Below are 16,347 nucleotides of genomic sequence, written 5' to 3'. Positions count from 1 at the left end.
GAAAGGCTACAGTTTCAATTTTTTATATTTTTTTGGGCTGATCCGAAAGGCTACAGTTTCAATTTTTTATATTTTTTTGGGCTGATCCGAAAAATGAAAAGATTGGTTGAAATTATAGCTTTGAATTATAAAATTTATATGATCCAAATGTGTGATAGAAAATTTCCGAAACACTAAATATATAAATATATGTTTTTAAATAATATAAAAGCAAAAGTTCACAGAAAATTTCAAGGAATTCCAAAGTTCTTATCTCTCATTCGTTTGATAACATTAATGTCTCTTTCCGTATATTTTACTTATTTTTTTTTTTTTAAATCCCGAGTCAAATGAATAGAAATGATACATCTTATTTATATAATTTTTTCTTAAATCATTTAAATTTAATATAAAATAATTTAATAAAATATATTTTTATTTAATTTTATAAAAAATTCTAATTATTAAGATGTTTCATCTGCATATCTCTGACAACCTCAGACATATATAAAAAACTAGAAAATTTAAACTTAATACTTTCTTTATAATCATAATCCTCAAAACTCTTTAACCCATTCTAAACACATCCCATAAAATTTTGAAACCTCGAATTTTTAGGACATAAAAAGAAAAAGGAACAGCTGACACACCTTTTGTCTGTGCAATTTCATGAAACAAGAAGTTACAGAATTCCATCCAGTATGGCCAATTTGACATGTCAAAAGATATCTGATTGTAAATTTCTTAAATTTTAGGAATATTACAGTGAGACTAAAAAAATTACCTGTTAATTTTGTTTGTTACTTCAACTCTAAAATATTCTTAAAATCGAGCTCGTTACTAAGCAACCAGATAACACCTAACTAAGGTTCAAGGTTCCAAAAAAAAAACCAGGTGGGCAAACGTCTAACACCTAATTAAATCGATGTTGCTATGACTAGTAATAAAATATGCGTAGGCGCAAAATCCGCAGTTAGACGCTGCACTGATTTGAGCAAGCTCTACTATATACTGTTCTCGAATTACCCAATTCTAATTTTTTCTTTCTTTTCCTGCATCTTATACACTGTGTTGAGTTTGCAAGATCAATTGTTATGAGGGAATATTTATGGAATGCGGCATCGTTTTCTGTCTTAGATTCAAGATATTCATGGAAGGAAACGCGTGGTCAGTGAGCCTGAAGAATATTTTGGCATGTGATTCCACAACTCTTTTGATCACACCAAAATACTTTGACTTCTTTCTGAGAGGCCTTGTTCCTCGAAAACATTACTGGCCAGTAAAAACTGAAAAACTGTGTGACTCCATCGATTTTGCTGTTAAATGGGGAAACAAACACCAAAAGGAGGTAAGATAAAAAAAAATTGACTGTTTATTGCATATTTTGTTGATGGTAGATTTTGGGCATATTTTAGAATTTAATTGGAAAAAAAAATTGTTTAACTTCTCTATTAAATTTTCGATTTTGAAAATATTTTCAAACTCTTGAAATTTTTTATTACAGAGTAGCTTCGCCCTTAAATATATTCCCTCTTTAAACAGGCAATTGAAAATTGGGTATTGTTTTGCAGGCAAAGGAGACTGGAAAGGCAGCCAGGGAATTTATACTGAATGAATTGAAAATGTCGAATGTGTACGATTACATGTTCCATGTTCTAAACGAGTACGCGAAGCTATTGAAATATAAACCCACTGTTCCAGAAAAGGCTTCCGAGTACTGTTCAGCGACTTTATTTTGCTCTGCGAATAAAGTGGAGGAACAATATATGCAGGAATCAATGGTGACCACTGCGAGTTCTACGCCGCCATGTAAACTTGGCGACCCGGAATACGAAGAGAAATATGTTCAGGAATTCCTTCAAAAGAAAGCCAAAACGATCGCTACTGTAAAGCAATTGGAAGAATCAGCAAAAAGACGATGACCATGTTAACATCTCTGCAATTTCGTTGGTAAAGATATAGGAGATTGCGTTACATTACCATGGTCATGTTACTTTACCATGGTCATGATAACCTTCAGAGAGTGAAGAGGTCGATTTTTTTTTCTGAAACATGGTCTATGTTTCAGATATTCAACGGTTCAACAAGATTTGGAATTCATGGTGTAAAGTCTGAGAATGTAACTTTACATTCAAGGACATATGGGTCCTGAATGATGGCTATTACGGATACGATATTCAAATTTGGCACGAAGCTATTGGAATATCGTTGTAGGTGCATGATCTGTTAATAAAAACACTGCTGACTTCTTTTTTTCTTCTTTTTTCCGGTCTAACTCGGATTTTTACTCGGCATTTCTTGTTTCAAATTTGGGAAAAAAATGGTATTATTGTATTAAAATTATAAGTTTTGTTTGGGCTTTGGTATAGAAAATTGGTCCAAAATCAAGTAAACATTCTTTAAAATTAGAAGTCAATTTTATATATTTTTACTTTAGAAGTCAATTTTATATATTTTTATTTTTAATTTTACTTGATTTTTGGTATAATTGGTTAGAATTACAAGTTTGAGCGTTGTAGCGTATATAATTTACTTAGATTTTTAAGGATGTAATTCTATTTATGCACTCAAAAACTATCTCAAAAGTATCCAGATTCAACTAAACCTTGCACAATTTGGTAATAGCAAATTATTCTTACCAATTGAATTTAAAAAACAAACAATATTAATCATCAAAATTGCATCATTAAAATTTAACTCAAGAAACAAAACATAAAAAATAAAGATCACCAAATTTTAGAGGCTTTTGGAACTAATTAGTTTGGTTCATAGTCATGGCAAGATGGAGAATCAGATTATGACATACAACTAAGTAGAGGCAATTAGTTTATTAAGTAGAGGCAATTAGTTTATAATGATTAGAATGTAACAACTATTTATTAATCAACAATAAAGAATAAAATAATAAACCAACAACTAAGAATATCTTAAAATGAAACTAGGGGTCAAACTTAAATAAATAAATAAATATAATGAATATAATAAGTCAAAAACTAAGAATATCTAAAATTTAAACTAAAAGTCAAACTTAAATAAATAAAGATATTGAATAGAGAGAAATATAGTTTATTAATGAAATCTTTTTTGGATGTTAAATTTGACTGTTAGAGAAAATAAATTTATTTAGTTAATTAATTAATTAATTACTCAACAACAAACAATAAAATAATAAGTCAAGAACTAAGAATATCTAAAAATCAAAGTAAGGAAATTATTATCTAAGAGTCAAATTTCCATCCAAATTAACATCCAATTTTTTATATTAATAAACTATATTTAGTGAATCAAAACTAATTAACTGTTCTAAATTAGACTCTTTCTACTTAACACATGTAGTTTAAAATAAAAAAAATCCCTCAAACCACTGATATATAATTAAAAAAATACATATATCAATTATATCATTAATGTACTTACTATCTTCACAAGAGTCCAAATTATTCATTAAGATAAAATAAAATAGTCCACACATTTAAATTGAAAATCTAGAAGGTTGTTTAGAGGAAGCAGGATGTGCTGCACTCTCTTAGTTGGGATAGTCATCATCCTTCTTCTCTATGCTGACCATATCGTTCTTCTCGTAAGGTGCCCATCTAATTTTGATAAGAAACTTAGACTTCTTAAGGATTTCTACTCTAACATGGGTATGATTGTTAATACTGACAAAACAAAAGTTATGATTATCAAATCCAAGGACACTTGCACTAATTTTATGTATGACAATAGTAACTTGAGGAAGTGTCTTCCTACAAGTACCTAGGAATTGATATTCATCACAAGCTCAATTGGAACTATAGCGTTGAGAAAAGGATTAATGGGGCGTGGAAAGCTTATTTTGGTCTTGAAAATAATTGTAAAATAAAAAACCTCATAATGTGGGATAGAAAGAAGTTCCTCTTTGAAAATTTAGTCACTCTGGTTATCTTATATGGATATGAGGTTTGGGGTTATAGCATCTCTAGAGAATCCTGGAGAAAAATTGAGCAAATCCAAAAGCGTTTTATAACGTATAACCTCAAAATTAAAAGCAACACACCCTATCATATTCTCCTTATAGAAGTGGTTCTTTCCCCTATCGAGAGCCCAGCTATGACTAGGCTTCTATTGTACAAGCACAAACTCAATAACATAGGAGACCATAGACTTCCTAAACTAGCTTTAAATTCCACCCAAAACCACTTAAGGCTCAAGCGAGGCTGGTATAAAGACACCAGGGCCTGGTTAAAACATTGGGAGATTGACGAGAATGTTGCATTGCAAAACATTAATAACATTAAAAATATTGTTACTTCTAAGTTCAAAAAGATATGCGGTGTGAGAAAGATTAGCAGCTAAAAGAAAATTTAGATATTATAAGGAGGTCATCAACCCCACCCTAGAAGATCAAAATTGAAGAAAATTAATATAGCCAAGATTAGAATGAACTGTCATGAGCTCCATAGTGAAACGGGTCGTTGGGTAGTGCCTAAAACACCATGGATAGAAAGGTTCTGCCATCTCTGTGAGAATACAAACATCAAGGATGAAAATCACTTCCTCTTATAGTGCCCCGCATACAACCACATTAGATCTCAGTTTCAAAATCTCTGTTGTAATATTGACCTTCCTAGCCTTTTACTATGTCAAAATTATAGTGAGTTCGGAAGGCTTCTCTCCAAGCTTTTTGAGCATGGGAATAAAATCTTAAATCAAACTAAATAATTCGTTTCTTTAGGTCCGATAGACCACAGTGGACGTTAACCATCATCATCATCATAATCAATGAGTTAACTAATGATCGAATTATAATGTTTGAGAACTAAAAGTGCCCAATATCTATACTCATATTGGCTATTGAACTCAGAAAATGATCACCTTGAAATTAGAAGAAATTGAAACTTGATCTCATATGGGTGTAATGCTTATCAACATCAAAAGATTGAAATAGAATTGAATGATTCAACTAGAATTGATTGATCCAACTATACAAGGTTGTCCCTTTTTTACATATCAGCTTCTTCTGTAGATGTTCAGAACTCTCCATGCAATAGAAAATACATTTCCAACTGCACATTATGCTCTAAACTAGACATTGTAATGTCTATACCATAAGCATAACAGATAATCTGTGGTACAATAATATGACAACTGTACCACCCTCGTGATCCTCACTTCCACTTCAATTTTCTTTTAATCAACGACCCTTTCAGCCTCTCGTAATTCAGGTGCTCATAAATGACGGGAGCCAAGGTAACAGAATTGTCGTATAAAATGGGAGCCAAGATGTTGATATCCTTGGGGTCCTGGTAGAAAGGGGGCAACAGGCACTCGACTGTGATCTGTTGATCACAGATATGAAGTGTAGGTGCTCTTGTTGTCGTAGATGACACCAACCCTGTCATTGGGGTTGCGCGACACCACCGTGAATTGCAGGCTGGAAGTGAGCAATCCATCACTCACAGTTAGTTCGTTGACTGTAGCGTTCTGCAAGTAGAACCATGGCTTGTGCATTTGACATTACTTTGAGATTCAATCCAATCATTCAGTGGCGCAAACAACTACATGACAAATACCGTCATGATGACCAATATTATAACACCATTGATAAATAAACAACAAAAGATTTTCTATGGGACGGAATAATGAACGACAACATTAGGAGGTGTTGAAGGTATGAGGGAACCCACCCGGCCATTTTGGCCAACACTACATTGAGGGGAGATTACTGTCAATTCTGAGTACAGTACAGATTAGGACTTTGCAGCCACAAATGGACAATTAGGATGACAAATAATCTGGAAATTGTAAATAATAGTATGTCATACAGAAATGGGCTATGGTAGTATGGCATACAGAAATAGACTGTGGTTGTATAAATAGGATGATAGATGATCAGGACATTGTAGTCCATTACATAAATAGATTGACACTCTATAGAGAGGTCTTCATTACATTTCCAATTCCATCACAGAAATGGATTGTCACTCCATGGACAGGTCTTCATTATATTTCCGAACTTAGAGATGTCGGGACTTCAACATTCAATTTCCCACTTCCCATTTTCTCTTTATAGGATTATGTTTAGAAGAGATTTAGGTGAGACATGATATAGAGAGACAACACAAATAGAAAGGATATAGATAATAATTTATAGATGGCCTTAATCGATTTATAAGAAATTAAAATATTTTTTCAGGTCAAAATTAAATTGGAATTTTCATTTTATTGTTATTATTCTTTTCCACTTAGCTAATTGGAAACTCCGTTTATTCCATGTTTCCACCTAGAGAATTGGAAACTGGGTTTATTTATTTTGGAGACTCAACATAGAAATTTTCACTTATATTTACTTTATACTTTTACTAATCTATCAAATAAACTAAATCAAAATATATCAAATAAAGGAAATCAAAATACTTTATATAATTTTTTCATTTCAACATAGAATTTTTCACTTATATTTACTTTATATTTTTACTAATCTATTGTTTCATGTCTCCACCTCAAGGGTTTATTTACTTTGGAAATTCAACATAGATATTTTCACTTATGTTTACTTTATATTTTTACTAATCTATCAAATAAATGAAATCATTTTCTCATCATTTTTTTCATTTTGACAATTCCGTCTATTTCCTGCATTATTTAGTCTGTGACATTCACTTTACATTCTTACCAATTTATTCATTAAGATAAAGAAAAAGAACTTTATAAATACAATTTTTTAAAAAAGAATTAATTACATTTTTTAAAGAAGAAAGCATTATTTAGTTTATTTCATGCATTATTTAGTATGCTACATTTACTTTCTTACCAATTTATTCATTAAGATAAAGAAAAAGAACTTTATAAATACAATTTTTTAGAAAAGAATTAATTACATTTTTTTTAAAGAAAAAAGCATTATTTAGTTTATTTCATGCATTATTTAGTATGATTTAGTATGTGACATTTACTTTACATTTTTACAAATTTATTCATTAAGATAAAGAAAAAGAACTTTATAAATACATTTTTTTAGAAAAGAATTAATTACATTTTTTTAAGAAGAAAGCATTATTTTGTCTATTTCATGCATTATTTAGTTTACATTTTTACGAATTTATTCATTTAGATAAAGAAAAAACACTTTATAAATACAGTTTTTTAGAAAAGAATTAATTACATTTTTTTAAAGAAGAAAACATTATTTTTGTCTATTTCATGCATTATTTAGTATGTGACAGAATTTATTCATTAAAATAAAGAAAAAGAACTTTACAAATACAATTTTTTAGAAAAGAATTAATTACATTTTTTTAAGAAGAAAGCATCATTTATTCTATTTCATGCATTATTTAGTATATGAAATTTACTTTACATTTTTACGAATTTATTCATTAAGATAAAGAAAAAGAATTTTATAAATATAGTTTTTTAGAATGGAATTAATTACTTTTTTTTATTTAGTCTGTAACATTTACTCTGACCCAGTTGAAAGGTGATTTAGCCAAATAAATCCTGGTACCACTGAACCTTTCGGCAACAGTCCGCGGAGCACGGACTGAGGTCTCACTCGAAGTAGTATGGAAGGGTGATAGAACTAAGGTTCCGCACCCTAGAGATGTTTGATGGTTTCAATTGGTTTACGATTCGACCCTGTGTGCATGTCACTACGCGTGCTTACCTGTACCTCGTAGCCTGAGATGCTGCCTTCAGTTAATTAACAATATTAACAATTCATATAAGTGAGCGCAGTAAATAAATAGTGGAATGGAAAATGATATCAAGCATATAATAACTCAAGAACAGATACACGGAATTCAGATAAAACTTCTCTTTATTATTCTTCTTCCTTCGGTTACAGACTCTATTCTTCCCTGCGCACTCAGCCACGAACTCTACTTAGGCCTTTGCGCACTCAACTGCAGAGTCTCTTCCTACTACTACTACCCAAGATGCACTTAGACTCTTCTTCTATGTTTCACTATTTTATTCTATCCATTAGGTTCTATCTCCCCATTCCTCCTTCACAACTTAGAGACTCACTCTATTTATATAATCCCATGGTTCGTGGACCATGGGTAGGCCGATATTACATTCAAACTTAGGGAAGACAGCCCTATGACTCTAACATACATTCTGCACTCGCAATTCACGGGGCTTTACAATGATATTACTCAAAACTTGCGCTTTGAGCCCCAAAACATGTTGTGGGGGGGATTTCATGCCCAATAATAAATACAATTTTGTAGAAAATAATTAATTACACTTTTTAAGAAAAAAAAGCATTATTTGGTCTATTTCATGCATTATTTAGTATGTGACATTTACTTTACATTTTTAAGAATTTATTCATTAAGATAAATACAATTTTTTAGAAAAGAATTAATTACATTTTTAAAGAAGAAAGCATTATTTAGTCTATTTCATTCTTTATTTAGTATGTGACATTTACTTCACATTTTTACGAATTTATTCATTAAGATAAAGAAAAAGAACTTTATAAATACACTTTTTTAGAAAAAAAAATTAATTACATTTTTTTAAAAGCATTATTTAGTCTGTGACATTTACTTAATTACATTTTTTTAAGAAGAAAGCACTGATCAAGGCAGGATCTTTGAAGAGTCCTTCCGCTATACTCTCATAAGGAGCACCATTGTGCTTTACATAAGGAACATTGTCATCCGGGGAGGAAGAGGCAAAGAAGGACAGTTGGTTGATTGTGACTATCTTCCCTTGATGAGGAAAACAAATCACATGGAAAATGGAGGAGGCTACAACATGCATGGCATGGGTCCAACTTTGTCTGAGTAGAATATTATAGTTAATATTAGTGTCAACAATATCTACTTCGACGTGTACCATCTTTCCCTCCAAAGTAATGGAAAGGTTAGGTAGGACACCGAATGGTCGCGAATCACATCCGTCAAAAGCTTCCAAGGTGTTAGGGGATTTGTTCAGAGTAGGAGAACCAATTACCTTCCAACAAGCGACGGACATGATGCAGGCAGAAGCACCTTAATCGATGACAATCCTATGAATGGTTTTCTCATTTATGGTCGACTGAATGAGAAAGGAAATCTGGTGAGGCAAACATGGAACATGGTTTTCCTGGTCAAAATAAATGAGATTAGAGTCAGTTGGATCAATACCCCCAATAGCCGATAGTAATGATTTCCACTGAGAAGGATAGCTTTGAAGGACCTCGAGAGTAGACATAGCTGATGGTGCTTGAGCCAAATCCTCAACAATGTTATAATGTTGAGTGGCTTGAGCGTTTGGATTGTACAAGGACTTTCGCAGCACATCTCGAGAAGGTGGTCGAATGGCAGAATCAGGATTAGGTCGCTCTATATGGAAAGGACCAAAACTTGACAGGATAGAAGAAGAAGGGGAACCTTCTTTCTCTTTCCATGATGTCGGGGTAGGAGTTTGATAATCTTTTGACCTGGTAGCCACGTTGATAGGTGTACTCATCATGAACACTTATGAACCTGAGGAAGCGGATGACTGAGGCTGGTCTACCATTTGTGTCTGCTGGGATGGAAAGGGCTCTTTAAAGACAATTGGGGTCCCTTTGAGCAAACAACTAACTTCAGATTGTCTAGGAAAATCCTTAGTATAGTGATCCTCCTCACAGATGAGGCATGGATACTTAAGCTTTTGTTGAGAAGCATCACCAACAGACGACTTAGGAGGGCTTTGTTTTGGGGCATCGACTTTACCCTTGCCTTTGCATTTCTTCTTACCTTTAGAGGATTTGTTCGCTACGGTAGACTGGACAACGTGAACCTCTGAGGTTTTACCAGGGCCAGGTGAATTATGAGAGGAATCATTGGAAGCAATGTTAGAGACCGACTTCTATTTGGAAGAAGATTTTGTGGGGGTCTGGGACACTGAACCAATTACTCCATTGACAAGAGGTGTAGTCGGAAACTTGGGTATCCCAAGATTAGATGATGGTCTAGGCGCATCGAGTAACATATCATACAATGTTTCAGATTGTGAATAGACAAGGTTTAGATACTGGGCACGTGCAATGGCCTGTACCTCAGTGACATCCACGCATACAATGTCCTCAACAATCTTGATGATGAATGATTTGGTGAACCATTCGGTCAACAACTGATCAACAATCTCGAACTTTATCAAGTGATGACGACATCTCCTTTCATGGATGTGATCAGAGATTTGGGTCGTAGTGTCTTTCTTGAGTGACATTAACAGATGTGTGTCAGTTTCATAGTGAACTGACAATTGGAAATGTGTGAGAAAGGCCATGGCGAGAGTGTTAAAGTCATGATAGGTATTTCGAGGTAGTTCGATATACCACTTAGTTGCAGCACCTATGAGAGTTTGTTGGAAAAGCTGGAGAAGAATGGAATCATCAACATAGGAATTCAAGGAGCACCAGAGGTGATATGTCATCACATGGGCTTGTGGATCCTCTTTCGCTTTTCCTTCGAACTTCGGACAATCGCTCGGGATCTTGGATGGGATTGGAGGCCAATATGGCGAATGAAGAATCAGATCATTTGCGAGTCTAAACACATCTGGCAACTCCAGTGTAGCCAAGAATGGCAATTGGGTATTCAAAGGCATTTGAGGTCGATAAGTGGGCCCAACTTGCGGAACCCATCCCAGCTGGTAAGGATTTTGGCCCCATAGTGGAGGGTTTTTTCCATATGGCATTTGATTTTTCCCCCACTATGGGTTACCTTGCCCATAAGGAGGATTATGGCCTTGAAACTATCCAGCTATAGGTTGCTGATAAGAAACATACGAGTTAAAAGGCTGGTGAGTCTGTTGACCTTGGACATATGGATTTTGCACTTGATGCCCCTGGGCATAAGGGTTTTGAACCTGTTATCCTTGGGCAAAATTGTTTTGAACCTCCTTGGACATAAGGATTTTGCACTTGCTTCCCTTGGACATAAGGATTTTGGACCTGCTTCCCTTGAACAAAAGGATTCTGAACCTGTTTCCCTTGGACACAAGGATTTTGGTCCTATTGCTGCAGGACTTGACCCTGACCTTGCCCTTGCAAAGGTTGACCCTGTTGATATGAGTATAAGGGTTGTTGTTTCCCAGGTTGACCTTGTTGCTACAAGGGCTAACCTTGTGGTTGCAAAGGTTTTCCCTGCGGCTGGAGAGGTTGACCTTGCGAAGACACAGGCTTGGAGGATTGTTGAACATACTGCATTTTCGTTGCACAGTTTGCTACAACAGTTGCAATGGTTGCCCCTACAGTTGTTGCAGTTGTCCTTGTTGTGGCACTATCTGCCCTTGCTGCTGCATGGATGGCCCTTGCTGCAACAGAGGTTGCCTTTGCTACTGCAGAAGATGTCCTTGCTACTGGAAGGGTACTTGGACAGTTCCCGAACTTTATCTAGCCATATCCACCGGGCGTGGCAGACGGACCAGACTGAACATATGGTCTAGGCTGAGGGACGTAAAGTGGAATAAACATCGCTTGTGAACCATATGGAACATAAGGAGGTTACTACTAAACCTGAGCCACATACGGCTACTGATATTGGATGTTATTTGACCCAAATGGACCAACAGGGTTTGGCTGTTGGTACTAGACATTACTCGATCTAGTAGGATTAGCAGGGTTTGGAATGGCACCAGAAGAGGGTTGGTTCATCCCAACCATGTGAGTTTTTGAGCCACTCACATTGGTTGTGCCAGACATCATAGAAACATTCTGACTTTTCCCCACAGGCGGCAACACATCTTATCCACTAATTGGAGGGGTTAAAGAATTGATAGAGACATGACTCGAGGTCGTCGGTTGAACGGACGGGCTACTTGGACTGATGAAGCAAGAGGATTCAGAATGGTGGGTTGCACCGAACTAAAGTAACTGCAGAATGCACAATCAGTTTGGAGGTCAGGTTCTGAATGAATGGACTTGAGGTAGGCATAGCGCCAGACAACTAGATAGGGTTATGATATAGGGATGAGGCATTAGACATGCTTGAAACCAACTAAGCTAAAGTCACGTAATTATGTGGTAACTCAGGGTGAACACTAGTCAGAATGCTTCCTGTGTAAGGGAAACCTTCAGGAGGGAAAGGATATTCTTGCTCATCGACAGTGTGTGGTGGAAATCTCCAAGTGATCTAGAGAGGAGAGTGGAATTTCACCTTCTGATTCCATGGGTGGAAATAAATGATGACAGATGATTGAAGATATTCGAGGGGATAATTCCAAAGGAATACCCGACTGATCGTATAGACTGTACAGATGCTGCATTGGTATCACAACAAGATCAAACAAAGGATTCAGAGGATAAACAACCAGTCCTAGCTGACCTTCAGAAGTCGGTGAACTCTTAGGAGTCTGGATAGGGTTATCCGGAGATTTTGGGCCAATGTCAGAAAGTGACCCAGTATCTGAGGGAGGAGGAGGATGAGATGACAAAGGTTGAATGCTCAAAACAATTCCAAGTTCAACACCTTGGTCCTCAAGTGTCTACGGAAATTCAGGGAAAGGCTCCTCAGAAGATCTTTCAGACAAAGGAGAGGAAGAGAAACTAGGCAAACTTGATGGTTCAACCATGATGACTTTGTCTCAATTAACAAGAAAAGGGATTAATTTCAAGGCTTTTAAAATGTATTTAAAGGTATAATCATGATATGGTGTAGAAGAAGACTAGCAGAAATGTTATGTGATCGTGGGCAACAATTTTTTAAGACGCTGACTCATGCCTTTTCATGTTTTTAGAGTCGAGAAAAAGGAAAAAAAGACTATCACTTTCGATTTGAAATGAGCTCGAAAGGACAAGTGCTTGGGTGATCTTTTAAGTTTAAAGAGTTAAAAATATCAAATTACTGCTCAGTATAATCTAGGAAAAAACGATTACCAGGTAACCATGAACTGCAGAATACCTCCCGGCGAACTGAGAAATATGGGCAAGTAATCTCCCTAAATGTTGTGTTTGGTGTATCACATTTACAAGGAGGAAGACTCAGCTTCCAATGGATAAAGGATTGCAACCTAGTGGGGTCTCCCTTTATATACACGATGGTACAGGAAGCACAAGTCCATACTAGCATTGTCTAGTTCCGAAGAGAACGACAACCGCTAGGTTTAAAGACACCAAAACACGTCCCTAGCCTAGACCTTGTAAATGTGATTGTTAAGTTTCAAATGCACCTTAGGTTAATTGAATACATTTTAAAGTTGATCTTGAAATTATGTTTTAGTTTTCAGGTCTTATAGATGTGACTCAAAAAAACTCCTATATGTAGCTAAATGAGACAAAACCCTTTCAATTCGATGAATTGTTTACACTATTGAGATTAGAAAACACAATCAATGCAACAAAAAAGAAATTGAAAGCAAAATGACCTTTTCACTACTTCACTTTTTGAAAACAAAATAATGAAAAACTCTTTCCAATTCCTATCTTTCCTATCAAGTGCACTTCAAGTAGTCCTTTCAACAGTAAGTATAATTCATTTCTTTTCAAATGCAAATGATGATGCAACTCTAGTCTTCAATGATGCTAACTAATGTAACATATTGATTCAACAAACTAGAATTATGTATTTTTCAATGAAATGGTAAAACGAATCTTTCACAAACACTTCAATGAATTTTTTTTCAAAACAATCAACATCAATCAAATAGAAAGCATGAAAAGAGAATTCCTTCCAAACCAATGAGGTAATGAATCAACCAAAAACAAGACGAGCAATGTAATCTATGCCCGAAAAGAGACACTTAATTAACAAATGAAACTTTCCAAACTTGTCTAATGGAAATCAAAACAATAAAAGGACTAAAAACGAAATGTAAGGAGAAACTTAACCAACAACTTGACTTTTTGAGCACACAAACAACTGAATGGATGATGACCTAGATGTCTTAGGGCCAGAAACCATCCAAGGACCGAAAAAGTCAATTAAAGAGAAGGAAAACCAAACAAGCACACAAACCAAGCCAGTGAAGCTTTCTAGTCAGGGAGAACACAAGAAAAATGAGCTAAGAGGAAGAAATTAAGAGGGCAAGACACATTGGTTGTGATTTAGGGGAAACCCTGATCTTCACCTATAGGAATTAGCGCAACTGCCTAACTAAAAACAAGTGCCACAAGGGGGTTGACATGACTATTTTAGAGAAACTCTCGCTGATCGGCGCGACTGTGAGAAAAATAAACGTGCTGACCGAGGTTTCAAGGAAAAAAATAAAAATTTTCAAAGGCTAAAACCAGACATTCCACTATAAATTTCATACTAAGAGCAGTAAAGCAGGAAAAGTAGGGAAAACTAAATGGAAATGGTGATACTAGAAAAGTTCACACAAAACTATGGCAATCAATCAAACAAAAGGATTGGCTCCCCAGCAGAGTCACCAATTTGTGGTGCAGGTAAATTCTCGATGCGGACAAAGACAATTCCTCTAGCCCAAGAGAGAGGGACTAGACACAAACAAAAAATGTAGTGAAAACTTCCTTAAGGATGAATCAAATAAGAGGGCCTACCTCTTTGAATTCTATTATGCATGGTGATGATCCTACTTCCTTACTCCATATACCTTTCATTTCCTTCCTTCGAATACCTAAACAACAACAACAAACGTGATAGCATGCAAATTGCCTTCAACCTACTTAACAGGTCAAGGAGCATTAAGCCATCAAATGTAAGATAACACTTTAATGTAGGAAATCAATCAATATTTGTATTCATATAAGTTCAAGAAGAGATTACAACCAATGCCTTGACGTTATTGGTGTCCTTCGACATATCTGAGTTTCCACACTTATGTTAGCATCACATGGATAGCCCCAACAATGGAAGCTTTAAGGATTCTTCCCTTTAGTCTCAAATGAAACCAAACACACTATTATCCCTCCACAAACATAAACTAGAGAGCTACAACCTATGATACCTTGTTGTTTATTCAAGCTCCAAAAGTACTAAAACTAAAAAACTAGTTTAGCTTGTAAAAGGAGGGGTTTATATAGCTTGGATGGAGGGGAGATGGTTCCTATTATCATGGGAGAAGGCATTATCTCTTGGGTTTGTTCCATCCTAATAGGGGAAAGGATCCCAAACTGACTTCCTCGGCTCCTCCAGCCTAAACATTTACCAGACTTCTGTTACGAAGCTTCTATACTTGGAAGCTTCGACTCCATATTTAAAAAAAATTATAAAAGAGGATCAGTGTGATTGAAAAATGGCTCAGTTGTGTTGTACAACACTAGTCCTGGTTTTAATCTCTGAAAATCGGTGCGATGAGGAAACGGGTCATTAGCGCCGATCTTGTATTGTAAACTGGGGTAAAAGGAAGATTCTTGGGAAATGATGCAAAAGGGAATTGTTTTGCTCATGAAGAGGGACATAATGGGAGTTTCTTCATGATGGGAGAGCATGTAGGGTTCATTGTATAAGTCCTCTAGGATTGTGGAATGGGGAGTACATGGACAGTGACAAAATGTTGTGTAACAGGTATTATGTATGTGCCTTGTGTAGTTGTGGTATCATGACATGCATACTCATTGTGTTGTACTCTATGTAGTATGTGTGTTGTGTTGTCTTGTATGCTAGGTGTACGAACATGTATTGTGTGGTGGTGTAAATTGGGTGTAGGTGCATGTATTGTGTTGTGTTGTACACTAGGTGTATCTATATGTGTTGTGTGTCAGGTGCAGATGCATGTATTGCATTATGTTGTATGTTGTGTGTAGTTGTATGCTTGTGATGAACACTATGTGTATGTGCACATGGTTGAGGAGAAGGCACTGGGTGTTTGTCGGGTGTGGCAATAGATTTGATATGCGTATAGAATAAGGACAAAGGTAGAAGCTAAGGATTGATTAAAGGATAAGTATCAATATTTTATTTCAATTTTATTATGCATGAGTGTTATGATTCTAGTCTATGATGATTAAATGTGATCTATGATTCTGGCTTATGATGGTCACATGTGATTTATGATTTTGATCTATAATGGTTGTGTTTCAATCTAACTTGATGTGATATGTATATACATGATGATTTGGTCAAAGATTTTAGTTTGACTTATTGTGATAGGAAGTGAACAAAATTCCAAGTGTACCTTATTGACGAGCCACCAATGAGGTATGATTTGAAGTTATTTTGATTTATTTTGAATTTAATGGAAATTATGTGCTTGGCATAGGAAAGCATGAAATTCTTGGTTGGGTGGTTGAATTGACTACAAGAATTAGCAATAGAAGCAAAATAAATTAGAACAAGCAACAATACATTGGTAAATCACTTCAGGAGAAGGGTCCTTGTGGGACACTGGTACCCAATATTGTCCATTGATTTCCATGAGCATGCTATGATCAATATGATGGTTTTAAGGTAGGGATATGCCTTGGTTTTTATATTTTACGATGCGAGGAAGCCTCGCCAAGGGATGGAC

General features: G+C 35.3%; 1 protein-coding gene across 2 annotated transcripts in view; it reads left to right on the top strand.

Annotated features, from left to right (window-relative positions):
* Positions 1–16,347, top strand: part of LOC149196781 (uncharacterized) — a 210,103-nt gene that overhangs the window by 4,245 nt on the left and 189,511 nt on the right. For both annotated transcript variants that reach the window (XM_089405634.1, XM_089405633.1), the window contains exons 6-7: positions 1,117–1,327; positions 1,551–2,010. In XM_089405634.1, coding sequence (XP_089261760.1) covers positions 1,117–1,327; positions 1,551–1,901 — 562 coding nt within the window. In that variant the 3' untranslated portion in view covers positions 1,902–2,010. The remainder of the gene's footprint in view (positions 1–1,116; positions 1,328–1,550; positions 2,011–16,347) is intronic.

The sequence above is a fragment of the Pinus tabuliformis genome, chromosome 2_2, assembly GCF_031772625.1.
Source record: "Pinus tabuliformis cultivar Carrire ecotype Pingquan chromosome 2_2, CPIR1, whole genome shotgun sequence".
NCBI lineage: Eukaryota > Viridiplantae > Streptophyta > Pinopsida > Pinales > Pinaceae > Pinus > Pinus tabuliformis.
This window is presented reverse-complemented; position numbering and strand designations above follow the sequence as displayed.